The sequence below is a fragment of the Neoarius graeffei genome, chromosome 8, assembly GCF_027579695.1.
Source record: "Neoarius graeffei isolate fNeoGra1 chromosome 8, fNeoGra1.pri, whole genome shotgun sequence".
Taxonomy (NCBI): domain Eukaryota; kingdom Metazoa; phylum Chordata; class Actinopteri; order Siluriformes; family Ariidae; genus Neoarius; species Neoarius graeffei.
The window spans coordinates 92,965,568-92,992,776 of record NC_083576.1 but is presented as its reverse complement, the minus strand read 5'-3'; the positions used below and the strand labels follow the sequence as shown (position 1 = coordinate 92,992,776).

Here is a 27,209-nt window from a genome sequence, read left to right as displayed (position 1 = left end):
AGACAGCTGGTGACAGACTTGCCCCATGTAAAATCTGGCACTAAGAAAAGTTTTGCAACCACTGTCTCCCCAGTTGCTAGTAGTGCTGACGCCAACAAAACCTGCCATGTTAAAATGGAATTAAAGGGACCACTGCCGATATGAAGGATGCGTTTGTCAAGCCTTGCATGTACTGTAAAGGAAACCATGCCATGGAGACTTGTCAAAAGATAATCAAGATTCTTCATGATCAGAAAGTTGATTTTCTGAAGAGAAATGGATTCTGTTTTGTGTGCTTGATTAAAGGACATTTAAGTAAGTCATGCAAGAACCGTCTGATATGCCGCTCGTGTAGTAAGAAACACCCTACCATCTTGCACATAGCAAAGAGTCCTCCAGATGGCGCTGTAGGGAATATGACTGTCTCTTCAGTAGCCAAAAAGATGCCAGCAGTGGCACAGACTCAATCATCCTGGGCATGGCATCTACAGTCCAAACAGGGGACGGCACTATGGACCACAAACTGCCAGTCGTACCTGTAAAGGTAAAAACAGCCAAAGGTAGTTGCATTGGTGAAACATATGTTTTCCTGGATTCTGGAAGTTCTGCAATATTCTGTACAGAGAAGCTCATGGAACAACTGTCTGTCAGAGGAAGGAAAACAGACGTTTTACTTCGAACAATGGGTCAAGAAAAGCCAGTTCAGACCTACAGTGTGAGTGGACTGGAAGTATGCAACCTTGATGGTGGTGACTTCATAGAACTTCCAGAGGTATTCACACAACCTGCCATACCTGTCAATAGAGAGAACATCCCATGTGAGGAAGACATCAAAGAATGGCCTTACCTTCAAGCAGTCCAGTTGAAGTCCATCAGGGCTGACGTCAGTCTGTTGATTGGAGTGAATGTCCCCAAGGTCATAGAACCGCTGAAAGTCATCAACAGCCAAGGCAATGGGCCGTATGCTGTCCTTACACACCTGGGATGGACAGTGAACGGACCTCTGGGCATTAGCTCGCCTATAGACCAACATGGCCGACCACAGATAGTATCCAACAGAATATCAGTGGCTCATCTGGAAGAACTCTTGGTCCGACAATACAATCAAGACTTCTCAGAATTGGCGTACCAAGAGAGAGCAGAGCACTCTTTTGAGGACAAAAGATCTCTTGAGATAATGAATGAATCCATCAGGAAAAAGGGAGGTCATTATGAGTTACGACTGCCATTCCACAGAGATGACCTTTATCTGCCTAACAATAGGAAAATGGCTGAACAAAGAGCTCCAAGTCTTAAGAAAAGATTAGAGAAAGACCAATCATTCAAGAAAGATTACGTCAACTTTATGAATGATGTCTTTAAGAAAGGACACAGAGAGATGGTACCTGAAGAACAGCTCCTCCGGAGTGATGGAAGACTCTGGTACATCCCACACCATGGGGTCTATCATAAACAAAAAGGGTCTATCCGGGTGGTCTTCGACTGTACTTCCTCCTTTCAAGGTACATCTTTGAACTCTGAGTTACTACAAGGCCCAGATCTTACGAACACCTTGTTGGGTGTACTCCTTCGATTTACACAGGAATCAGTGGCAGTGATGGGGGACATTTGAGGGAATGTTCCACCAAGTGAGGATTCCTGAGGAAGATGTGGACTTCCTACGATTCTTATGGTGGCCAGATGGTAACACTAACCAACCACTGAGAGAATACAGAATGATTGTTCATTTGTTTGGTGCAGTCTCCTCCTCGAGCTGTGCAAACTTTGCCCTCAGACGGACAGCAGAGGATAATAAAGAGAAAGCCGACGCCTCAGTTCTTGCCACCATCAGACACAACTTCTATGTGGACAATTGTCTGAAATCAGTTCCAGATGAAAACCAAGCAATCACTCTGGTCCAGGACCTGAAGGCAGTGTGTGCTACTGGTGGATTCAAGCTCCCCGAATGGACTAGTAACAGCCGTTCTGTCCTTGCATCACTACCCCCAGAGGAACGGGCCAAAGAGATTAAAAACATTGACCTGGAGAGAGACAAACTTCCTGTAGAACATGCCCTTGGCATGTGGTGGGACATTGAGTCCGCTACATTTTTTTAACATCATTTTGAAAGAACAACCTCATAGCAGAAGAGGAATTCTGTCTGTGCTTAATTCCGTGTACGATCCCCTGGGATTCTTATCTCCAGTCATGCTGACTGGAAAGAAGATCCTGCAGGAGTTATGCAAGATGAATTACGGATGGGACGAAGAAATCCCAACAGCTCTTGCATCTAAATGGAAGGAGTGGCTGAAGGAGCTTGAGATGATCTCCAAGTTCAGAACTAAAAGATGCTACAAACCAGCACGCTTTGAAGTCACTGGTGCCCAACTGCACCACTTCTGCGATGCCAGTGAGCGTGGCTATGGGACAGTAAGTTACCTACAACTGACCAGCAGATGTGGACCTCCTCACATTGCCTTTGTGATGGGGAAAGCAAGGGTAGCTTCTTTAAAAGTAGTGACAATTCCCAGACTGGAGCTTGCATCAGCAATCCTGGCTGCTCGGACGGATCGAATGCTGAAGAACGAGCTAGAGTTTAAGATGTTAGATTCTGTGTTTTGGACCGATAGCACTTCTGTCCTTAAATACATCATGAATGACACTCAGCAATTCAAGACCTTTGTGGCTAACCGAGTAACAGTCATTCGCGATTTGACACAGAAATCGCAATGGCATCACATAAGAACTGATCTCAACCCAGCAGACAATGCATCCAGAGGAATGTGAGCAGAGACCTTCCTGAAAGGCATCAGTTGGATTAAAGGTCCAGACTTTCTGTCCGAATCCAAAGTTGCTTGGCCGAAGCTCGCCATGGACCTACTGGAACTCTCTGACAGTGACCCAGAGGTAAAGAAAGCTGCCGTAACTCTTGCCACAGCAGCCCATCAAAGTCCTCTTACTTGCTTCATAGAGTACTTCTCAGCATGGAACAAGCTCATCAGATCTGCAGCCTGGCTTCTGAAGTTTAAGAAACACTTGATCCATAAGGGGAAAACAAGTGCCTCACTGAGCACATCAATAAAACCAGATCCTGCGGACTGACAGTTGTCAGTGCAAGATCTCACTGCTGCTGAGGAAGCTCTTGTGTCTTACGTTCAACATCAATTCTTTAGAGATGAAGTATGTGCTTTACAGAAGGGCCAAGCTGTGAAGAGGAGTAGTAGACTCTACAAGTTGGATCCTGTTCTTCAGGATGGAATTCTAAGAGTTGGTGGCAGGCTGAGTAGGCTGGCTACAGTGGGGCAAAAAAGTATTTAGTCAGCCACCAATTGTGCAAGTTCTCTCACTTAAAAAGATGAGAGAGGCCTGTAATTTTCATCATAGGTACACTTCAACTATGAGAGACAGAATGGGGGGAAAGAATCCAGGAAATCACATTTGTAGGATTTTTAATGAATTAATTGGTAAATTCCTCGGTAAAATAAGTATTTGGTCACCTACAAACAAGCAAGATTTCAGGCTCTCACAGACCTGTAACTTCTTCTTTAAGAGGCTCCTCTGTCCTCCACTCGTTACCTGTATTAATGGCACCTGTTTGAACTCGTTATCAGTATAAAAGACACCTGTCCACAACCTCAAACAGTCACACTCCAAACTCCACTATGGCCAAGACCAAAGAGCTGTCAAAGGACACCAGAAACAAAATTGTAGACCTGCACCAGGCTGGGAAGACTGAATCTGCAATAGGTAAGCAGCTTGGTGTGAAGAAATCAACTGTGGGAGCAATTATTAGAAAATGGAAGACATACAAGACCACTGATAATCTCCCTCGATCTGGGGCTCCACGCAAGATCTCACCCCATGGGGTCAAAATGATCACAAGAACGGTGAGCAAAAATCCCAGAACCACACGGGGGGACCTAGTGAATAACCTGCAGAGAGCTGGGACCAAAGTAACGAAGGCTACCATCAGTAACACACTACGCCGCCAGGGACTCAAATCCTGCAGTGCCAGACGTGTCCCCCTGCTTAAGCCAGTACATGTCCAGGCCCGTCTGAAGTTTGCTAGAGAGCATTTGGATGATCCAGAAGAGGATCGGGAGAATGTCATATGGTCAGATGAAACCAAAATAGAACTTTTTGGTAAAAACTCAACTTGTCGTGTTTGGAGGAGAAAGAATGCTGAGTTGCATCCAAAGAACACCATACCTACTGTGAAGCATGGGGGTGGAAACATCATGCTTTGGGGCTGTTTTTCTGCAAAGGGACCAGGACGACTGATCCGTGTAAAGGAAAGAATGAATGGGGCCATGTATCGTGATATTTTGAGTGAAAACCTCCTACCATCAGCAAGGGCATTGAAGAGGAAACGTGGCTGGGTCTTTCAGCATGACAATGATCCCAAACACACCGCCCGTGCAACGAAGGAGTGGCTTCGTAAGAAGCATTTCAAGGTCCTGGAGTGGCCTAGCCAGTCTCCAGATCTCAACCCCATAGAAAATCTTTGGAGGGAGTTGAAAGTCCGTGTTGCCCAGCGACAGCCCCAAAACATCACTGCTCTAGAGGAGATCTGCATGGAGGAATGGGCCAAAATACCAGCAACAGTGTGTGAAAACCTTGTGAAGACTTACAGAAAACATTTGACCTCTGTCATTGCCAACAAAGGATATATAACAAAGTATTGAGATTAACTTTTTTGTTATTGACCAAATACTTATTTTCCACCATAATTTGCAAATAAATTCTTTAAAAATCAGACAATGTGATTTTCTGGATTTTTTTTCCTCATTCTGTCTCTCATAGTTGAAGTGTACCTATGATGAAAATTACAGGCCTCTCTCATCTTTTTAAGTGGGAGAACTTGCACAATTGGTGACTGACTAAATACTTTTTTGCCCCACTGTATGCCAGAAGAGCTCAAGTATCCAGCCATTCTGCCTAATGACATCCACCTTTCAAAAATACTTTTGAGCTACACTCACAATGTAGTAGGCCATTGTGGTAAGAATCAGATGCTCTCTGAGCTAAGAACAAAATACTGGATCCTCAAAGCCAATTTAGCAGCAAGGAAAATAACCCATGACTGCACACTCTGCAGACGATGGCGTGGCACAGCTATGAAGCAGAAAATGGCAGACTTACCCTCTGTGCGAATAACTCCAGATCTGCCCCCCTTTACTCATACGGGCTTAGACTACTTTGGGCCCATAGAAGTCAAGAGTGGCCGTAGCAGAGTGAAGAGGTACGGAGCGCTGTACATATGCCTTGCCAGCAGAGCTGTACACTTGGAGATGGCCTACTCCCTAGACACAGATTCCTGCATCTCGGTCATTCGCGGATTTATCTGCAGACGAGGCCAAGTGAAAGAAATCCTGTCCAATAACGGAACCAGTTTCGTGGGAACCGAGCGGGAACTGAGGAAAGCACTGGCTCTGCTGAATCTTAGTAAGATACAGACTGCAATGCATGTAAAGGGTATCAAATGGACATTCAACCCACCTTATGGCTCTCATCACGGAGGTGTGTGGGAGCGCCTTATACGGATCATTAAGAAAACACTCTATTCAGTGATCAAAGAACAGACCTTGGACGACGAATGTCCTCACACCGCCCTCTGTGAAGTAGAGGCTATTCTCAATGCATGTCCAATCACGGTAACATCTGGAGATTCAAAAGATCCTGAACCTCTTACTCCGAACCACCTGCTGCTTCTTAAAGGAAAACCCATTCTTCCACCAGGGTTCTTTAACAAGCAGGACTGCTACTCAAGGAGAAGGTGGAAGCAGGTTCAGTTCCTGTCAGATCTCTTCTGGAAGAGATGGACACTTGAGTACCTCTCGCTAATGCAAGAGAGACAAAAATGGAATGAGGTGAAAAGAAATCTTAAACCTGGTGACATTGTCCTGATCATCGATGAAACGTGTCCACGCAATTCCTGGCCTATGGGGCGTATAATGGAGACTTTCCCTGACTCTAAGGGATTTGTACGTTGCGTCAAGGTCAAGACTCAGGCTGGCATTCTAGAAAGGCCTATCACAAAACTTTGCCTTCTCAGAGATATGACCTGACTGACTGACCAGCACTGACCGGTACACGCATTACACTTCACTGACCACATAATAGCTCACTGAATGACACTTTAATGTCTTCTGTGTAATATTTGAAGCTATTGAATGAATGAATGCTGCAAGTGTGGAAAGATTATTGAACAGCTATTGAACATTTGAAAATATGAATAATAACGGACCATGAATATGGTATGTTTTGAAAAATGTTACGGACTGAAATGAACTTGATTTTTTTAAATCCCTTGATTTTTCTTTTTGGAAGGGACAACTTTTTTCCAAGAGAGGAAAAAACTCTGTTTTTCCGAATACCTTGAAGGACTTTCTGTAAAAAGGGAAACTAATGTGAAAGACTGTTTGAATCTATGCACAGTATCGAATGCCTTTTGACTGATTTTGAGATGTACGCCTCCTTGTGAATGTTTTGAATTGCCATACTATGGTCAATTAGGGGCCGGAATGTTGGAGCCGTTTCGCATTTTTTTTTGTTTTTTCAGAATTAATATGATCATAATTTGCATTTTGATGAAATACTGATTTATATGTGCAATATGTTTAGATCTTTATCTGAAATATTTTGTGCTTTCGTACTGTTGTGCATGTTTGCTGCTCTGCCTGTCTTGTTGAGCATGACGTCTGTGTGTTGATTGATTGACGTTCAATATCTGCGCCGTCACCTGATGGTCAGGCGGAGCGGAAGTGGCAAACAGTTTTTCAACCGCGTGATGCAATGGAGCGTTTTGTTTGTATGCTTTAGTTAATTTAGGACGAATAAATCTCTCTCTTCTTGAAAGACGTGCGTTGTCTGAGTTAACCTCTGCTCTGAAGCGGTTGCTGCGAAGCTGCCGCTATACATGCGGTTAGGTTAACATGGGGCGGCCTTGAGCGAGGCACTTGACTCCCAACTGCTCCCCGGGCGCTGTTAGCATGGCTGCCCACTGCTCTGGGTGTGTGCGCGCGCGCGTGTGTTCACTGCTTCAGATGGGTTAAATGCAGAGAGGAATTTCACAAGCGTTTAATGAATAAAGTTCTTCTAAATAAAACTCTCTGTCTCGGTACAGTGTGTGCCGTTTGATAAGGAAATGAGCTGGAGGAGTTTCTGAGCCTCCTGCAGAAGCGGACGCGGTTCCTCTGGACTCTTTAACTGTCGCACTGGATTCTGATTTTGCAGCGAAACCCAGCAGCCTTCATTCTTTCAGGAGTGCATTGTGTTTAAAGTCGTCTTTTACGGAATAAACTGCTTTCTTTACGGACACGAGCCTTTTTCTGTCACGTTTATTTGTGTTCTGGAAAACTGATGTTTGGAATCTGAAAGGTTTTTCTCTGGACGGGACCATTTTAGAAATCATCAAATAAACATCCATCACAAAGATATAAAGAATCCTGCAGAGAGCTGCCGCTCACATCAGTGAGGCTCCGAGCCAGTGACTTAACGTCAACTACAGAGCGCGCGTGGGTGGCGGAGTGAAGAAACACTTCTACACGGCAATCAGTGTATATATTGTTAGTGTGTGTGTGGGTCCACGATTTCACTGTGATTGATGGAGAATTTATTGTTGATATAAAGTTAATAAATGAGACAGAGAGCACTGGTGTGGTTCAGTAAATGAAACGGTGTGGAATCGGAGTGTCGCGAGCTGAAAAACTTCCTGAAACTGATCCAGAGAGGAAGCAACGCACAAAAAAAGAGGAAATCCGCCGTGATGCATCACTGTAGTGTTCACATTAGGATCAAAACAATATCAACATCGATCAGTGATGTACTGTAAATAAGGAATAAACTGTGTTTGTGTGATGATAACTAATCAACAAGCCTTCAGTTTTCCTCTAACAGCGTGTCCCTGACTCTTTTATTTCTCTTGTACAGCAGCAGTTTGGCATCAGACTTTTTAATCAAGTCTCTATGAATGAGCTGTTGCTATGGAAACAAGTGCATTAATATAAACCTGCGCAACAGTCAGAGCTGCTGTTAGAGAGAATTAATCAACACCTGACGGCCAATCAGAGTCCAGAACTTGGCAGTAAACTTGTACCACACATGCACACTGGACTCGCACTTAGTGTACACACACACACACACACACACACACACACACACAGAGAACACACACTTATAGTACACACACTCACTTATAGTACACAGTGTGTGGATGTGGACGGATGTTTGCGTATCGTTTCTGGAAGGAGTCTCCAGCGTCACTGCTGTGTAACTGGAGCATCTTCAGGACAGAGGAGTTTCTGAATCTTTACAGTTTCTCTGTGAGCTGTGTTTGAATTTTGTTTTCTTTGCTTTGAGAGAGAATAAAGGATAAAGAGACTCTGGAGAGGGTCAGAGTGTTTATAGCTGCTGTAACGTCAGTGACGGCAGGAACTCGCTCCTTTCACAGAAGGTTAGCTGTAAGTGTCCGCGTCACTCCTGAATGAGACGGCTGTACTGGGTGTTGGTTTGCGGTGGTGGTGTAAGGGGAATAAAACACTTCCCAGCCCTCGAGCAGAGCAGAGGGAAGCAGAGACGCTGTGATTGGTGTGGAAATGAAGGAGGAAAGAGAATCATAAATAATTAACTTAATCCTCATGAAAAGGGAGAAAAAAAAACTGAGTAAGAGTGAAATCAGAGCTGAACGTCTCCGAATCTGAAGCTGGTGAAATGATGTTGGTTTTTTAAAATGTAGGCGCTGAAAATTAAAAAACAAACACATTTTATATGAAATGATATAATAATGATTTTTTTTATTTTGTTTTTCCAAAAATGGAATTACAGATTAAATGTGTAATTTATGAATTTACCACACTTTTTTAAAACACAATATCAGTCTCATTTTAAAACAAAACGCACTTTATTATTATTATTATTATTATTATTATTATTATTATTATTATTATTATACAGCTAGACTATTATATAATTAAACAGGATCTTCACATCACAAGAGTTGTTTTATTTTTATTCTTTTAGAGAATCCAAGCACATCGTTCCTCCGTGAATATTCACATGTATGTTTAGTGTATTTATTAATAACCGTAAGGGAGACGCCCATGACTCCGCCTCCTGAGTGTCGTCAGGTAGCTGAGACGTGTTCAGTGTCTGAGGTTTGAAACGGAGCTACGAGGCTAATGCTAATGTGGCTAATGAGTAATGGAAGCGAAAGCCTCCAGTTTCACCTTTCACACTGAATTTACACCACACACACTCGCACCACACACACTCGCACCACACACACTCCTCACGTCTCACTCCTGTCTCACTCCTGTCTCACTCCTGTGCCATTGTGGAGCTGTTTGGAGCTCAATGTGCTGTTCAGCTTGCTGAAGTCCATGAACATGGACAAGAAATTAAAAACAAGCTCATTAATTTAAATAAACAAATAAATCGTCGCACTTGGATCAGACTCGGGTCGGGGGTGGGGCTGAATGTTTTTACAGCAGAGTTGTACATTAGAAATGATTTTACAGTTGATTTGCATGTTTTCATATTTCTGCACATTTTGTTTCTTTGTCTGTGACTTGGTGAAAGAATCTGAGTTTAAAAAAGAAAACTTTCCCCCTTGTGTTGTTCGCAGGGGACGGCGGCTGTTCTGGGGTCGAGGTCATACGCACGGATCAGTGCAGTCAGGTGAGTGTGTTCAGTTTGAGTCTCTCTCTCTCTCTCTCTCTCTCTCTCTCTCGGAGGTAATGAGTCTCCTGTGTAACCTGTCTGTCTGCATTTATATCTCATGCCGTGTTTACCTTTTATCGTATTTGTGTCCAATTTGCTAGAAGAGTGTGTGTGTGTGTGTGTGTGTGTGTGTGTGTGTGTGTGAGAAAGAGAGAGTCAGAAACTCCTGTCGATTAGCTCTGCTTTCTCGCTGACCTTTGAGGAGATTTACAGGCGCTTGACGTAGGTTCAGACCTGAACTCCTGACCTTTGACCTTGCCTGGAGTCAGAGTTGTATGGGAACGCTGAGTTCAGACTGACTGTGAGAACGTCGTGTTTCTTTAATGTTCAGCAGGCGATCGGGCAGGTTTTTAAAAATTTTGCCCAGAATAAAGACTTTAGGAGTCAGAGTGTTTAATCACATCACATGTTGAGGTTCGTGTTAGTGCACTGTTTAAAAAAAAAAAATGGAGGAGGGAAAAAAAGAGATACAGAGACGTTGGGACACGGGGACAGGTCTGGACCTAAAAAAGGAAGTAGCTGATTAGCCGACAGGAAGAAGGTCACGACCCCTCAGCACTTCAGAGTGTGTCATTTCCCTGTGAGCTCTCGTATTGTTTCCAGACTTTTCCTGCTGCTTTTCTCAAACACCTGAGTTTCCACTGGTCTCTGACTTGCTGCAGTGTGTGTGTGTGTGTGTGTGTGTGTGTGTTTTTCCATCCTCTCGTATCTACACAAGCTCTCAAATGTAATGTAAAGCCCTCATTGGAACTGGGGCAGAAGGTGTGAGGAGAACGGAAACAGAGTCCGCAACTGAAGCCCAAACGTGTACGTGTGTGTGTGTGTGTGTGTGTGTGTGTGTGTGTGTGTGTGTGTGTGTGTGTGTGTGTGAGAGAGAGGAGAGTTCCTGGTGTTCAGAGTCAGTTATGCAGCAGCTCAAGTGGACTTTCTGAGTTCCACATTCAGATTATTAAGATCACCTGCACGTACCTGCAGTTCACTCCAGATTAAAGTGTGAGGGTCCGAGATGGAGTTTTTCACTCGGTTCTAAACAAACACACACACACACACACACACACACACACACACACACACACACACACCGTTAAACCCAAATAAAATCAGCAAGCTCTCGATCGTGTACTCCGCTGTGACATAAAAGCAACTTACAACCGAAACATAAAAATCTAATGTGATGGTGTGGAGTGAGAATGAGATCACTGCAGGAACACTGTTGTAATAATGACATCAACCACTGGTTTATTTGAACAAAACCCCTTCCACACTCATCATTCACCGTCCTGTCGAATCCCACTCGATCCAGAATAAAGTATTATTTTTACATTTTATTTATTTTTATATCGAGCTGTGAGAGTTACTCGAGTGAAACTTCATGAAGCCACAAGACACTAAATCAAGGTCATTAGAAACCTCTGTGTGTGTGTGTGTGTGTGTGTGTGTGTGTGTGTGTGTGTGTGTGTGTGTGTGTGAGAGAGACGTAGGAGGTTTTATCACATTTTTAACTCTGTATTTTGTCGAACTAATAAAATAACGCTGATCCTTTTGTCACTTCGATGTTCTCTCCTGTGTCGATAACGCCACTCCCGTGCCGTTCCCGTTCTTATCGAACCGCATAGCTGAAGATTTTGTTCCTGTTCGTAACTTATCGTTCCTCTGGCACTCGGACCTTCACGCCATTCAGATCCCTCACTGTTACATCATCGGCATTCGTGAGAAAAGCCATTCTGGGTGTTTTATCTAAAGAGGCTCTCGAGATAACGAGGTCGAGTGTCTCTGTCTGCTGGACTTTTCTCTACAGAACCGAGTCTTCAAGCCTGGATTTATAAATGGATTTGAGATTCTGGAGGTGTTTGTTCTCGGCCCGTCCGTGTACGAGTACACCGTGAGGTTACACTGATCAAAATAACGTTTCTCTAAAACTTGTGCTGCAGCATGAGACAAAATACGAGACAAACATAAACCAGTGCAAATCAAATGTTATTTTTAATGATATTTTTGTACTCTAGTTTCCTGTATAAATAGTTTATTTTAAAGATGCTGTAATAGACGAGTAGTTGTTATAATTAAAACCGATTCCAGTGCAAAATAATCACTGATTTTACTTCCTCAAAGGGAAGTTTTTGCTTTTATTTATTATTTTTTGCTTAAAATGAAGAGAACAAAACATGTGTTATTGTTTACACTGAAAACTCCTCCACAATCCGAACGAATCGCAGGCCATGGTTTTAATCAGAACACCAGATTTTAAGGATTTGATTTTTAGAGCCATGTTGAAATGGCGTGACTTTTAATTCAAGTCGTTTCTGTTAAAACCAGGTTTTATTTTATTTAATTTCCTCGTTGTTGGTGTGAGTCGCTGAACGTAATGTCCGTGTTTTGTTCTGAAAGAAGGACGCAGGAAACAGCAGAACTGAGTGCTGAGGTTTGGAGCTGGACAGAGCTGAGTGACAGTGGCGCCCTCTAGAGTCACAGAGATGTACAGCGGCGCAATGAAGAAATTGAATCTGTTCTTTGGTACCACGTACAAAAAACAACAACCAATAAACACCTGGTTTTAGAGCTTAAGGAGCTTTTAAAAATCTTTTATTGGTCACAGTGGGATTGTGGGAGGGAACTACAGTGTAATTATAGTGGGATTGTGGGCAGGAGCTATGCTCTGATTGGTTACAGTGGGATTGTGGGCGGGATTGCGTGCTGATTGGTCACAGTGGGTGGGAACTGCGTGCTGATTGGTCACAGTGGGTGGGAACTATGTGCTGATTGGTCACAGTGGGTGGGAACTGTGCTGATTGGGAACTATGTGCTGATTGGTCACAGTGGGATTGTGGGAGGGAACTACAGTGGAATTATAGTGGGATTGTGGGCAGGAGCTATGCTCTGATTGGTTGCAGTGGGATTGTGGGTGGGAACTATGCTCTGATTGGTCACAGTAGAATTGTGGGCGGGAACTGTGCGCTGATTGGTCACAGTGGGATTGTGGGTGGGAACTGTGCGCTGATTGGTCACAGTGGGATTGTGGGTGGGAACTGTGTGCTGATTGGTCACTGTGGGTGGGAACTATGTGCTGATTGGTCACAGTGGGTGGGAACTATGTGCTGATTGGTCACAGTGGGTGGGAACTGCGTGCTGATTGGTCACAGTGGGTGGGAACTGCGCGCTGACTGGTCACAGTGGGATGGTTGGTGGGAACTGTGCACTAATTACAGTGGGATTGTGGGTCGGAACTATGCTCTGACTGGTCACAGTGGGATTGTGGGTGGGAACTATGCTCTGATTGGTCACAGTGGGATTGTGGGCGGGAACTATGCACTGATTGGTTACAGTGGGATTGTGGGTTGGAACTATGCTCTGGTTACAGTGGGATTGTGGGCGGGAACTGCGTGCTGACTGGTCACAGTGGGATTGTGGGTGGGAACTGCGCGCTGACTGGTCACAGTGGGATTGTGGGTGGGAATTATGCTCTGATTGGTCACAGTGGGATTGTGGGCGGGAACTATGCGCTGATTGGTTGCAGTGGGATTGTGGGCGGGAACTGCGCGCTGACTGGTCACAGTGGGATTGTGGGTGGGAACTGCGCGCTGACTGGTCACAGTGGAATTGTGGGTGGGAATTATGCTCTGATTGGTCACAGTGGTATTGTGGGCGGGAACCATGCGCTGACTGGTCACAGTGGGATGGTGGGTGGGAACTATGCTCTGATTGGTTATAGTGGGATTGTGGGCAGGGGAACTGCATGGTGACTGGTCACAGTGGGATTGTGGGCGGGAACTATGCGCTGATTGGTTGCAGTGGGATTGTGGGTGGGAACTGCATGGTGACTGGTCACAGTGGGATTGTGGGTGGGAACTGCGCGCTGACTGGTCACAGTGGGATTGTGGGTGGGAACTGCGCGCTGACTGGTCACAGTGGGATTGTGGGTGGGAACCATGCGCTGACTGGTCACAGTGGGATGGTGGGTGGGAACTATGCTCTGATTGGTTATAGTGGGATTGTGGGCAGGGGAACTGCATGGTGACTGGTCACAGTGGGATTGTGGGCGGGAACTATGCGCTGATTGGTTGCAGTGGGATTGTGGGTGGAAACTTCATGCTGACTGGTCACAGTGCGATTGTGGGTGGGAACTGCGCGCTGACTGGTCACAGTGGGATTGTGGGCGGGAATTATGCGCTGATTGGTCACAGTGGGATGGTGGGTGGGAACTGTGCGCTGATTGGTTACAGTGGGATTGTGGGTGGGAACTATGCGCTGACTGGTCGCAGTGGGATTGTGGGCGGGGGAACTGCATGGTGACTGGTCGCAGTGGGATTGTGGGCGGGAACTATGCGCTGACTGGTTGCAGTGGGATTGTGGGCGGGGGAACTGCATGGTGACTGGTCGCAGTGGGATTGTGGGTGGGAACTATGCTCTGATTGGTTACAGTGGGATTGTTGGTGGGAACTGCACGCTAATTGGTTGAAAGCAAAAATAAGAATAAATAATTAAACATTAGAGAAAAATAATGTTTTATGACTGAGTGTAAAACTGCATGTTTGTGTGCAGACATGTTTGTGAAGATTTTTTAAACTTAAATTTCGCTGTCCTCATTTGACGTCCTGATGTAGTTGTGGAGTGGTGGGATCAGACGTGTGCTCAGAGTGAACGTTTACGAGGGAAAAAAATGAAGAAAATGTGAAACAGATGGATGGAGAAATGAGAGGAGGAACGAGAGATCAGAATAGGAAAAGAGAAAAAGAGGCGAGACGGAGTGAGGCGAGCCAAGAAGGAAGGGTGTGTGTGTGTGTGTGTGCTGGAGCAGGGAGAAATGGGAGTGAGGGAGGGGGAGGAAAGAAGTGTATGAACGAGAGAAAAAGAGAGAGAGAGAGAGAGGGAGGGAGGGAAGTCTGATTCCCGGCGCAGATGTTTTCTACACACACTCGGGTTCATGGTGGAATCATCCAGTAAACTTTTCTTTTTGATCTCCACTTTTCTGTGCGGAGGAGATGTACGAGCGACACCGGCGCCGATACACACTGTGGAAAAGGGGAGAACGCACGGATGACGTGCTGCTGATCAGGGTACGAGGAGCGTGTGTGTGTGTGTGTGTGTGTGTGTGTGTTGAGGAAAGTTTGAGTCCTTGTGTGTGATCAGAGTAAAAGGCGAAAAGCAGGACGGAAACTTGTCTGAGATGAGGATGTCTGTTCACTTGAGGGTGTGTCCTAATCAGGTGTGTGTGTGTGTGTGTGTGTGTTTGAGTGTTTGAGTGTAAAGTAGAATTTTAAAGACGAGGTTTTGTTTGTGTGTGTGGATGCAAAAGGTTAAATTTTTTTCAACAAAAATGTTTGTAAACTTTGCAAAATCATCTGATTTAAAAGCTCTGATCCCGATGTGTGTGAAATCCCCGGAGACCCTCACACCACAGCTCTGTCCTGATGGTTGATGAACGTTCCTCAGCTGATGGTCAGGAGTTTATTCCTTTCACTGCAGTCGTGTGATTGGCTGATGAGAGAACTGCATGAACAAGTGGGTGTACAGGTGTTCCTAATAAAGTGCACACTATGTGCGTTTTCTGTTTAGCATTAAGGGTTCTGTATCTCACTCTTCTCACAGTCATGCGTTTCCCACAATACCTTTCTGCAGTTATAGTATCAGAGCTGCTTCTGAGCCTCGCTCATCTCTAAATTTAAACTGTGTGTGTGTGTGTGTGTGTGTGTGTAAAAGCAGGGCTTTTAAGTACAAGGTGCATTTCCTGTACAGAGGCCACGCCTCCTTCACTGAGACTGATGGACGAAAAATGGTGTCAATACTTTAGTGTTAACAGAGAGAGGCTTTGGTCCTTCATGTCTCAAGAAGGAGGTGTGGCCTCTGGCAGTCATTTTTTTAAGAAGGAGGTGTGGCCTCTGGCAATCCCAGCTCAAGAGGTGTGCCTTGTGTTTGGATAGAGGTGATGGAGTAACAGTGTGTGTGTAGATGCTTTGTGTATCTGTCTCTTTCTTCTTTTCCCTTTTTTCCTCTGTCTCCTTCCCTGCTTCTCTCTCTCTCACTCACTCACTCACTCACTCACACTTGTGTGGGGTATTGGGTGTATCAGTGTAGCGTTGTGTATTGCTGGCGTCTTTCCTCCCACAGTGTGTGACGATGGTTAGGGCTCATGCCTGAGGACATGTGTGACTCTCTCTCTCTCTCTCTCTCACTCACACACACACGCGCGCACACACACACACACACACACACACACACACTTGTGTGGGGTATTGGGTGTATCAGTGTAGCGTTGTGTATTGCCGGCGTCTTTCCTCCCTCAGTGTGTGACGATGGTTAGGGCTCATGCCTGAGGACATGTGTGACACACTCTCTCTCTCTCTCTCTCTCACACACACACACACACACACACACACACACAAAGTGTGTGTCTGTTTGATTTTTTCTGCCAGAACTCATTTCAGTTCAATTCAATCATAATAAAATAAAAATGAACTAGTAGAAGGAATAGAAGTGTGTGTGTGTGTGTGTGTGTGTGTGTGTGTGCGCGCGCACTGTTTCTTGAGTGCATCATTTCTCTCTTCATAATCTTTCATTCAATAAGACTCTTTGTCCTGGTGTATGATAATGACACCACTGTTCATTTCTCACACACACACACACACACACACACACACACACACACACACGATCCTGTCCTTGTGGGGACCTTCCATTAGCATAATGATTATGGTAACTAACCCAGATAGATATCAAGATTGGGAAGTTTGGTTCGTGCTGGGACACACACACACACACACACACACACACACACACACACACACACACACACAAAGTGTTGATCTCATATTTTCTTGTGTCCCATCATTCTCATTCTCTCTCTCTCTCTCTCTCTCTCTCTCTCTCTCTCTCTCTCTCTGTGTCTGTTGCTTCTTGCTCTGCACACAGTAAAAGTCGGCTGTGTGTGAGTCACATGCTGTCAGTAGGCGTTGTACTGGAGGAAAAAATACACATGATGATGATGATGATTTACTTTTCCGTGTGTGCGCGCGCACCGTTTCAGATCCATTGTCTTGTCGTTATATAATAATTCAGTGCTGCGCACACTCTGTAGTAACTTTATTGGCGGTCATGTGATGGAGAAATCTGTTTAACATGGCCGGGCTTTCCAGACAGCAGACCAGGGTGTGTGTGTGTGTGTGTGTGTGTGTGTGTGTGTGTGTGTGTGTGTGTGTGTGAGAGAGAAATGTAGGCTGGTTCTCACAGAAACGCAGACCTGAACCTGAGGTCTGATCATTAATCAGATTGTCAGTGTCTGTCTAGTTCATAATTTTCCCTGTGAAATGTTTGAGTTCCTTCTGATCAGGACATTTTTAATATTTCTGAAAAATGAGTGAATTTATGGACCATTTTACTTCACCATGATCTTTAATCCACTCCTGAGAACGTCTCGGATCTACAGTGTTGGTTTTGCATCGTCGTCTTTGACTTTATTATTATTTACATGTGCACTGCAAAAAAACACGATAGTTAAATTTATCTTATGTTACAGTAAACCAAATATAAGCTTATTAAACCTGTCTCTAGACTTCTGTAACCATTTCAAGCTTTAAATTGTATTGTCTTCAGATAATTTTGCTTCTTTCTAGAAATAAATGCTTAAAATTAACAAAATTATTGGCCATAAGAGCGAGACTATTTTCAGTGTGAAATGAGTAAAAACTCCTCATCGGTTTAATGATCTTATATTTATTTTGTTGTAAAAGGAGAATCGGGCAACAGGAGATACAATCAACTGCAGTCAAGATATTTTCACTTGTTTGGATGTCATAACCTTTTTTCAGTGCAGTTTGTGCCTTTGTTATTAATCGTAACGTTTCCATGGTGATTGCTTGTGCGGTTTTCTCCTTCCACTAGCGATCAGAGCTGATTAATTTTCACGCATGTTTGAAAAACAGCCAGTGAGACTCTGAGAGGAAATCAGGTTAATCTCCATGCGCAGCAGATCCCTGAATCCGGTTTCTGCTCCTCCTGAGAGGGAGTGTGTGTGTGTGTGTGTGTGTGTGTGTGTGTGTGTGTGTGTGTGTGTGTGTGTGTGCGCGTGTGTGTGTGTGAGAGGGAGAGTGTGTGTGTGTGTGAGGGAGAGTGTGTGTGTGTGTGTGAGGGAGAGTGTGTGTGTGTGAGGGAGAGTGTGTGTGTGTGTGTGTGTGTGTGTGTGTGTGTGTGTGTGTGTGTGTGTGTGTGTGAGAGAGGGAGTGTGTGTGTGTGAGGGAGTGTGTGTGTGTGAGAGAGAGGGAGAGTGAGGGTGTGTGTGTGTGTGTGTGTGTGTGTGTGTGAGAGAGAGGGAGTGTGTGTGTGTGTGTGTGTGTGTGTGTGTGTGTGTGTGTGTGTGTGTGTGTGTGTGTGTGTGTGAGGGAGTGTGTGTGTGTGTGTGAGGGAGTGTGTGTGTGTGTGAGGGAGTGTGTGTGTGTGTGTGTGAGGGAGTGTGTGTGTGTGTGAGGGAGTGTGTGTGTGTGTGTGAGGGAGTGTGTGTGTGTGAGGGAGTGTGTGTGTGTGAGGGAGTCACTGTTTGCGCTGCTTAACGACATCACGTGACGTCCACCCACTTTCGCTAACTCCACCCAATGTGTCCACCCACTTCCAGCCAGCACGGTTCAGCGCGGTTGTAGTCAAAATGCAACTCCAACAGCCCCGCTCAGCTCGACTCAGCACGGCACGGCTCAGCTCGACTCAGCCGCGTTTGTAGTGGAAAAGCAGCAATAGTCATCTCTGCTTTCCCAAACAACAAAGCAAGTGGCTCCGATGGAGTCACTTATGAGATGTTTAAAGCCACGAAACAAACTACATGTCCAGCGCTCACACACATTTTTAATACATGTCTAACGAATGGTAGAGTGCCAGAATCATGGAAGGGTGCTCTTATCCACAGGATACCAAAGAAAGATAATATTCCCGATGACCCATCCACATGGAGGGACATTTCATTACTACCTATAATTTACAAAGTTTTTATGAAATGCTTACTGTCGCGCATATTACCCTGGCTCACTGAAATCAGAATCCTCTCTCCACACCAAAAGGCATACATTAATCGTCAGGGTATGCAGGAGCATGTGTTCTGTCTAAAAACAGGAATTGATGACTTTAAACATGATTCGAGCAAGTTCTTCGCTGTCTTTTTGGACTTTCGAGATGCGTTTGGCACCCTGCCTCATAGCATTGTGACTCATACACTGAAAGAAATAAACATCCCTCAGGTCTACATAGACATAATCACTGATGTCTACAAAACATCCTTCGCTCAGGTGATCTGTGGCAATATCCTAAGCGACCCAATCCCATTGGAAACAGGGATTAAAACCGGGTGTCCCTGGAGTGCAATAAACTTCATTTTAGCCATCAACAACTGGCTGAAGTGGATGGCCCAGTGCGCACCTGAAGGGGTGCGCTCTCCAAGGCCCGTACAGGGATACGCCGATGATGTACAGATTTCCTCAAGAAGCGAGACTGTAATTCAGAATATGCTCACCCGTACAGAACAATTTTTGGTGTGGTCCAAATTACAGGTCAAACCAACGAAGTGTGCTGTTTTTTACAAGAGACGTAGTGGAGGAAACCGCTGGTACCACGCAAAATCAGACAAATTACCCGCCTTCTCAATATTGAAAGAACCATTACGAGTCTATTCCCGTCATGAAACATACACATACCTTGGCCATAAATTTAATGTAGCAGGTGACTGGGAAGAGCAGCTGTCAGAACTCACTAGCAATTACGCAAGCAGATTACATCTCATTGACTCAGCTCCTCTACCCATCATGATGAAGGTACAAGCCATCAGAGAAATGGCTCTTTCAAAAATCCAGCACCTCTTCGCAAACATTCATATGCCACAAAAAACTCTGATTGAAATGAACAACATAACAGTTCGAACTGTCAGACACTGGTTCGGATTAAATACACACTCAACCAGGGATATAATCTTTCAATCAAAGAAGGAGGGAGGTCTGGGTGTCCCAAACATTGAGCGGATTTACACCGCCACCAGAACCAACCATCTTCTTAACATGCTTGCCAATGACGATCGGAGCATCAGGGAGATGGCCCGGGTCTCAGTGTTTCAGCACTTGGAGCGACGCAAGGTTCCAGTTACACATGGTGACGCGCAGTTCCTCGGATTCCGGAAAAAAGATAACGACAAATTAGACATAAAAGCAACTGGTTTTGGTGTGAGGTCAGATTGGCTTGATCTAAATGATCTATGCAAACGCATAAACATAGATTTGCGGTGGGCCAAACTAGACGGTGCAGAAATAACACCTAACGATAACATCATAACAGATCCGCTCATCTACCCCTGCGCAACATACATACAAGATGGCAGGGAACAAGAACTGCCTGCAAAATGTGCGCGGGCTTTCATTCTGCAGATGGCGCGATCACGGAACGCTCAACATTGGACCAGCCTAAAACTGCAAGTGAAACTGGCAGGGTTGGCCTTTGCAGACCATGCACTATCCCACTCTGTGCTGTCTAATTTTACTGTTGGAGAGGATATATTAATTTTTGCCATTAAAGCTCGCCTTCAAGTCCTCCCAACAAAATATAATCTAGCCACCTGGTATCCGTCCAATCAAGACCCATACTGTATTCTCCATACCTCCACTCGTGAAAACGAAACAATAGCACATGTCCTTAATGGCTGTCATTTTTACAAGGGCCTTTATACAGCTAGGCATGACCGATTGGTTGACATAATTGCAGATAGCATTAAAGGAACATCTGAAGCGCCCACCAGTATGTATAAACATAGTGCTGTGCAAATTGCGTGGTTTAACTCTGACATTACTAATGTACTATTAGATAATTTCCCAAACACTCCAGATATAACCATCATAGACAAAAACAATAGAATAGCAATAATTGTGGAAGTAGGTTGCTCTTTTGATCTGTATATGGACACGCTTTAATTATAAAATGTTGAAATACCAGCCACTTGTCAATACTATCATGGGCTTTGGATTTCAATGTAAATTAGTTGTTCTAGTATTTGGGAGTCTTGGACATGTACACACACTTGTTCTATCAGGAATGCAACTATGTGGGCTACGAAAAACAACCGCAAAGAGACTGGCGAAGTACTGTTCCATATCTGCCATAATAGGTAGCTTGTCCATTTGGAGACGGAGATGTCATATTTTTCCATAGATATTGTTGGATTGACTAATTGAATGATCACTTTTACAAATCTGCAGTGGTTTCCAGTAATGTTTGGATCTGTGGATTTTTCTTGTTCTGTGATCCAAATAAAAGTATTAAACTGTGTGAGGGTGTGTGTGTGTGTGTGTGTGTGTGTGTGTGTGTGTGTGTGTGTGTGTGTGTGTGAGGGAGTGTGTGTGTGTGAGGGAGAGTGTGTGTGTGAGGGAGAGTGTGTGTGTGAGGGAGAGTGTGTGTGTGAGGGAGAGTGTGTGTGTGTGTCTGTGGGAGTGTGTGTGTGTGTGTGTGTGTGTGTGTGTGAGGGAGAGTGTGGTGTGTGTGTGTGTGTGTGTGTGTGTGTGTGTGTGTGTGTGAGGGAGAGTGAGTGAGAATTTTTAGAATTAAATTGAAAGTATGTTTTCAGTTTGATTTTATGATTTTTAATCATATTTTTAAAATTCATTGTACAAGTTTAATGTCTTGTGTTTTTAAAATCCAATTTACAAATCTAGTTATTTTTCAAAATTTGATTTATGAATTTAAATATCCCACTTTTAAATTTCATATTTATGAATTTAGTTATTTATATTTTTTTCAAATTATGATTTTAATCATATTGTATTTTTACAATTAATTTTTTAAATTTAAATGTTGCATGTATTTTTTTATGCTGATTTTATAAATTGAGGGTTTTTTTGGTATTTTAAAAATTTATTTAATAATTTAAAATTCATATTTTTAAAATTCATTTTACAAAGTAAATTGCTATTATAATTACAAAAAATTGTATTTATGAATTTAATCTGATTTTTTACAATTTGATTTTTGAATATAATTAGTATTTGTATGTTTTAATGTCAGTTTATGAATTTAATTGTTTGTAATTTTTTCTTCACTTTTTTCTCCAGTTTTAGGATTTAAATTCTTTGCTTCTGTGGAATTTAAATTTAGTTAATTTCTGTAGTTTTGGTCCGTGGTGTTTTAAACTCCTGACTGTATGAAGAGTGTATCAGCGACGTTAATAATAAAGTTTTAATGTTTTTTCCCCTGTCTGTGTGCAGGTCCACAGGGGGGAGGAGGAGGAGGTGTTATACTCTCTGGATTCTGAAGCTCTGAAGCCGGAGTGCAGTAAAGAGAACACGGACACAGGTCTGTACACGACACGTCTCTTTATGGAGCAGAATTTTATAATTTCCAGAATTCAGGAGAATTTAAATAAAATCCAAAACCTTTTTTTAAGCCTCTAAAGTGATATTTCCTGGCTGAAATCTTCCTCCGTGGTGAGTTTTTGAGCTGAAGCTCTTGGGCTCCTGGGTAAATTTCACTGAAGTTAAAATCAATGCATTTTCACAAATTTGTGACACAAAACTGTAAATCACAGCAAACTGAATTAGTTTTAATGTCAGTCTCACCGTCACTGTGGGGTTTTTCCTTTTTACCAGAATGTTTGAGTTTTTAGTGAAAGAAACTCTGCTCTCTTCTTCCTTTAAAAAATAAACACCTTCAGTATTTTTGGTATAAAAATAGGAACATTTTGTACTTTTTGTGTTAAAAATAGGGCGGTTGGGTAGCTGTATTACACAACAATAAAATAATTAGTTAAAAACAATTGTAACAGATAATAGCCGTGACACAAAAAATATATAACAATGAAAAATGTGTTAAAAAAACAACAAAAAAACAGAGACAGACAGGGAGAGAGAGAGAGACAGATGGGGGAAAGAGAGAGAGAGAAAGTGAGACAGATGGAGAGAGAGAGAGAGATGGACAGAAGGAGAGATGGGGAGAGAGAGAGAGAGAGAGAGAGAGAGAGAGAGTGAGACAGATGGGGGAAAGAGAGAGATGGACAGAAGGAGAGACGGGGAGAGAGAGAGAGAGAGAGAGAGAGACAGACCAGGGGAGAGAAACGGATGGACAGACAGATAGTGAGTGAGTGAGTGAGTGAGTGAGTGAGTGAGTGACATGAACAACTTCAAAGCTCTCCTGATTTTTCCATCCAAATTAGTGTTTAGCGTTAGCAGCTGTAATCCAGTCACCTGGCCATAACATCTGGACTGGTACAGTGTGTGTGTGTGTGTGTGTGTGTGTGTGTGTGTGTGTGCGCACCCTCCTTTCCCCATGCAGCACTGTACAGTGTCGCATGGGGGAAACAACGACACACACACACACACACACACACACACACACACACACACACTCTGAGCCTGTGGTTGTTTTGGTATCATCAGGATCATGTCCACTTTCCGCCTGTGTGAGATCATTTCTTTCAGCTGATGACATCAACATCCTGCATAAAAGGATTACAGGCTGAGCTGCAATACTGCTCTCTCACACACACCACACACACACACACACACACACACACACACACCAGCGGAACTGAAATCTCCTCTCAGAAGTGAATCAGAATGCAGTCATGATGTAAAAAATAAAAAATAAATAAACCATAAGTAAAAACTAAAAAAAAAAAAAGAGAGAGAGAACTGAATAAATCGACACTCAGCACATCTCCAGAGTAACAAACATTTATTTTTTTTTATTACTCAGTTTTTTCAACAGGTAAAAATAAATTCCCCAAACTTGTTTTCTAAAGAGTTCATCCTTCCCTTAAATAATCACAAAATAATAATAAAAAGAAAAATATTTGTTTTTTTTGTTTTACACAAGTTTTTTCATTCACCATTAAAAAAAAATGTTCATTTTTGAAAACAAACCCGAGATAAATAATGTTACAGTCGCTAAAAGCAATAACCAGCGGCGGCCTTCATATTTATTAAAAAAAAAAGTAGAAATGGACACAGTACACACTTCTCATATCTAATCATTTAATTACATTAATTTAAAAAATCTGATAAAATGAATGTTTAGCAAATTATCAAACTTTTAGTGGAGTTCAGAGGTCACTTCTATAATATAAGAAAAATAATCTGGGTTCTTTTGTTTGTTTTATACAACATGGTTTTTTCATTCAGCATTTTTTGACAATATTTTTGAAAAAACCCTCTGATTTCTTTCTAAATGAGAATAAAGTTGTTCTCAACATTTAACAGTCAAATTAAAAAGAAAAATGTGCTAGTCACTACCATGATATTCATAAAATTAAAATAGAAAAAAATTAAGGAGAAAGAAATGAAAACACAGCATGAGTAATTACAGCTTAATTTATTTACATTACACAGTTTTAATCCAATAAATATATTTTAGTACATTTTTGCAGAGTTGTTTGAGATCAAACTTCACTTCTATACTGGCAAATCAGCAATTTTTTTCCTTATTGTTTGTTTATTCTGTCGATCACAGCACAGCCACTGAAACAGGGCGCTACGTTTAAAAAACCTTTTTTAATTCAACATTTTTGACGATATTTTGATGCTCCAGGAAACAAACCCCAGATTTCTTTCTTTTCTTTTTTGTGAGATTATTGAATTTCTTTTTCCAGATGTCCCGGTTGCGAGTGTGTGTCGGTCCGTATCTGCGACCTCGCTGCCCGGGTCCGAGTTGGTCAGTGATGGAGACTCGCTGTTGGGCCCAGACACCACGGATGACACCACCTTCAAACAGGTGTGTGTGTGTGTGTGTGTGTGTGTGTGTTGGCTACATCTTTGTTTATTTTAATTAGTGACTGTGTGTTGCTTCTCGGCTTTCCATTAACACTTTGCTTTTTCACAGGGAAAAAAAAATTCTGCCTCAGTGTGTCAGTGTCTCTGGCAGACGAAAGTGTTATATAATACACACACACACACACACACACACACACACACACACACAGAGGTAATTATGATTATGAGGAAATTAGTGAGTTTACACTCCACTGATCTGCACTGGGATTTGTGACTTGATCCAGAATTGGGATTTTTGGGAAAACCACTCCATGTCTGAGTAAACGAAACGAGATTGGACTTGGAGTACGCTTTCTCTAATTGGTGAGGACTCTCGTTGAAATTAAGATTGGGGGTGGGGTAACTGGTCTAGATTGGAATTTGGGTATATTTGGTTAGGATGATTGTTATATTAGAATACTGCGTGATATTGGAGTTTGGGTCACACTGGTGGAGGTTGGAGTTTGGGACACACTGGTTGTTTAAGAGTACTAGTCATGAGTGGACTTTTGGTGTACTTGTTTGAGATTTGAATTTTACAGTAAGAAAGCAGAACTTTATTCATCACACACTGGGGGAAACCGGAGCACCCGGAGGAAACCCACGCAGACACGGGGAGAACATGCAAACTCCACACAGAAAGGCCCTCGCCGGCCCCGGGGCTCAAACCCGGACCTTCTTGCTGTGAGGCAACAGCGCTAACCACTACACCACCGTGCCACGGTACTGGTGTATATTGGAATTGAGTACACTTTTTAAGCTTGATCAGGATTGGAATTTTGGGATACTGGTCAAGAATTGAGATTTAGATATACAGTGGTGCTTGAAAGTTTGTGAACCCTTTAGAATTTTCTATATTTCTGCATAAATATGACCTAAAACATCATCAGATTTTCACACAAGTCCTAAAAGTAGATAAAGAGAACCCAGTTAAACAAATGAGACAAAAATATGATACTTGGTCATTTATTTATTGAGGAAAATAATCCAATATTACAAATCTGTGAGTGGCAAAAGTATGTGAACCTCTAGGATTAGCAGTTAATTTGAAGGTGAAATTAGAGTCAGGTGTTTTCAATCAATGGGATGACAATCAGGTGTGAGTGGGCACCCTGTTTTATTTAAAGAAATATAGAAAATTCTAAAGGGTTCACAAACTTTCAAGCACCATTGTACTGGTCTAGATTGGGGTTTTCAGGATACCAGTTCTTGTGGGTGTTTTAAGTATTCTAGTTGAGATGGGAAGTTCGGTGTCCTCGCTTAAATTGGAATAAATAATTTCTGGTACTGGTTAAGAACGTAGATTTGGATCAATTGATATGAGATTTAAGTTTATTTGTTGAGTTTGGAATTTGAATATACTGGTTTAAATTGGGGCGGCACGGTGGAGTAGTGGTTAGCGCTGTCGCCTCACAGCAAGAAGGTCCGGTTTCGAGCCCCGGGGCCGGCGAGGGCCTTTCTGTGCGGAGTTTGCATGTTCTCCCCGTGTCCGTGTGGGTTTCCTCCGGGTGCTCCGGTTTCCCCCACAGTCCAAAGACATGCAGGTTAGGTTAACTGGTGACTCTAAATTGAGCGTAGGTGTGAATGTGAGTGTGAATGGTTGTCTGTGTCTATGTGTCGGCCCTGTGATGACCTGGCGACTTGTCCAGGGTGAACCCCGCCTTTCGCCCGTAGTCAGCTGGGATAGGATCCAGCTCGCCTGCGACCCTGTAGAACAGGATAAAGCGGCTACAGATAATGAATGGATGGATGGTTTCAATTGGGATTTTGGAATTCCAGTCCAGACTGGGATCAATAACAATCTAACCATTGATAAATTTCTGTATTTCTGTCAGAGTGAGGACACGCTCACCCTCACCAGTGGAATTTCCGTGACTGGATCCTTTTCTACAGATGACTCGTCCAACACACACACTGCAGGAGAAACTGAGGAAGAGGAGAAGAAAGATCGACTGATGGAGGTTCTAGAGCGTTGTGCTCTTCTTCGCTCTACCAGCCGTTCTCAATCTCCATCCCGGCGACACAGCTGGGGTCCGAGCAAGAACCACACAGGAGAGACGGACATGGGCCAACGCAGGTAACGATGTGTCTACAAAGCGCCGTATGACCTTGTATAACGTGTATACAAACACGGCTTGGACTATAATGAACCTTTCATGTGATACAAGTCCTAAATGCACTCTGAGTCCTTTAAAAACACTTATAATGCATTATAACTGCCCTTGTGTGACGAGTATAACACTGTAATAACACTGAGTACACCACATAAGGAGAAGGATGATGCTTATAATGCATTATACAGCCTGTAGTAGCACCTCAGACCTGTAATAATGGTTATTAGTCTTATTTAATATTTTAACAATTAATTATAATACATTAAGGCTATAACTAGCTCCTATAAAAACTTAATGACCTGTAATAATGCTCATAATGCCCCTTATGGATAATTATAAAGTTTAGAAAACATGGTAAAGGTGCTAATAAATCGTATATGGCTTGTAAAAAATCTTTAATGCTATAAGGCTCATAATATCGTTTAGATCCCATTGTAAAGCCTGTAGAAGTGTCTATGAACTCTGTATGATGTGTAATAATGCTTATAATATGTATGGATGATACACACACATGCGCACGCGCCACTGTTTGATTGCCCCCCCAGACAGTAATGGTACGGTCCGCACTGCTGTGAGATTGTGAGATGATATGATGAGAGTGACTGACTACAAAGAAAACCATCGCTTTCATTTTCAGACCATTTCATGAACATTTCAGAACTTA

General features: G+C 43.2%; 1 protein-coding gene across 2 annotated transcripts in view; it reads left to right on the top strand.

The window, feature by feature from the left end:
- The window catches only part of akap13 (A-kinase anchoring protein 13), a 160,146-nt gene that overhangs the window by 75,975 nt on the left and 56,962 nt on the right, over window positions 1-27,209 (top strand). For both annotated transcript variants that reach the window (XM_060928497.1, XM_060928496.1), the window contains exons 8-11: window positions 9,584-9,636; window positions 21,894-21,981; window positions 24,272-24,393; window positions 26,267-26,508. In XM_060928497.1, the coding sequence (XP_060784480.1) occupies window positions 9,584-9,636; window positions 21,894-21,981; window positions 24,272-24,393; window positions 26,267-26,508 (505 nt within the window). The remainder of the gene's footprint in view (window positions 1-9,583; window positions 9,637-21,893; window positions 21,982-24,271; window positions 24,394-26,266; window positions 26,509-27,209) is intronic.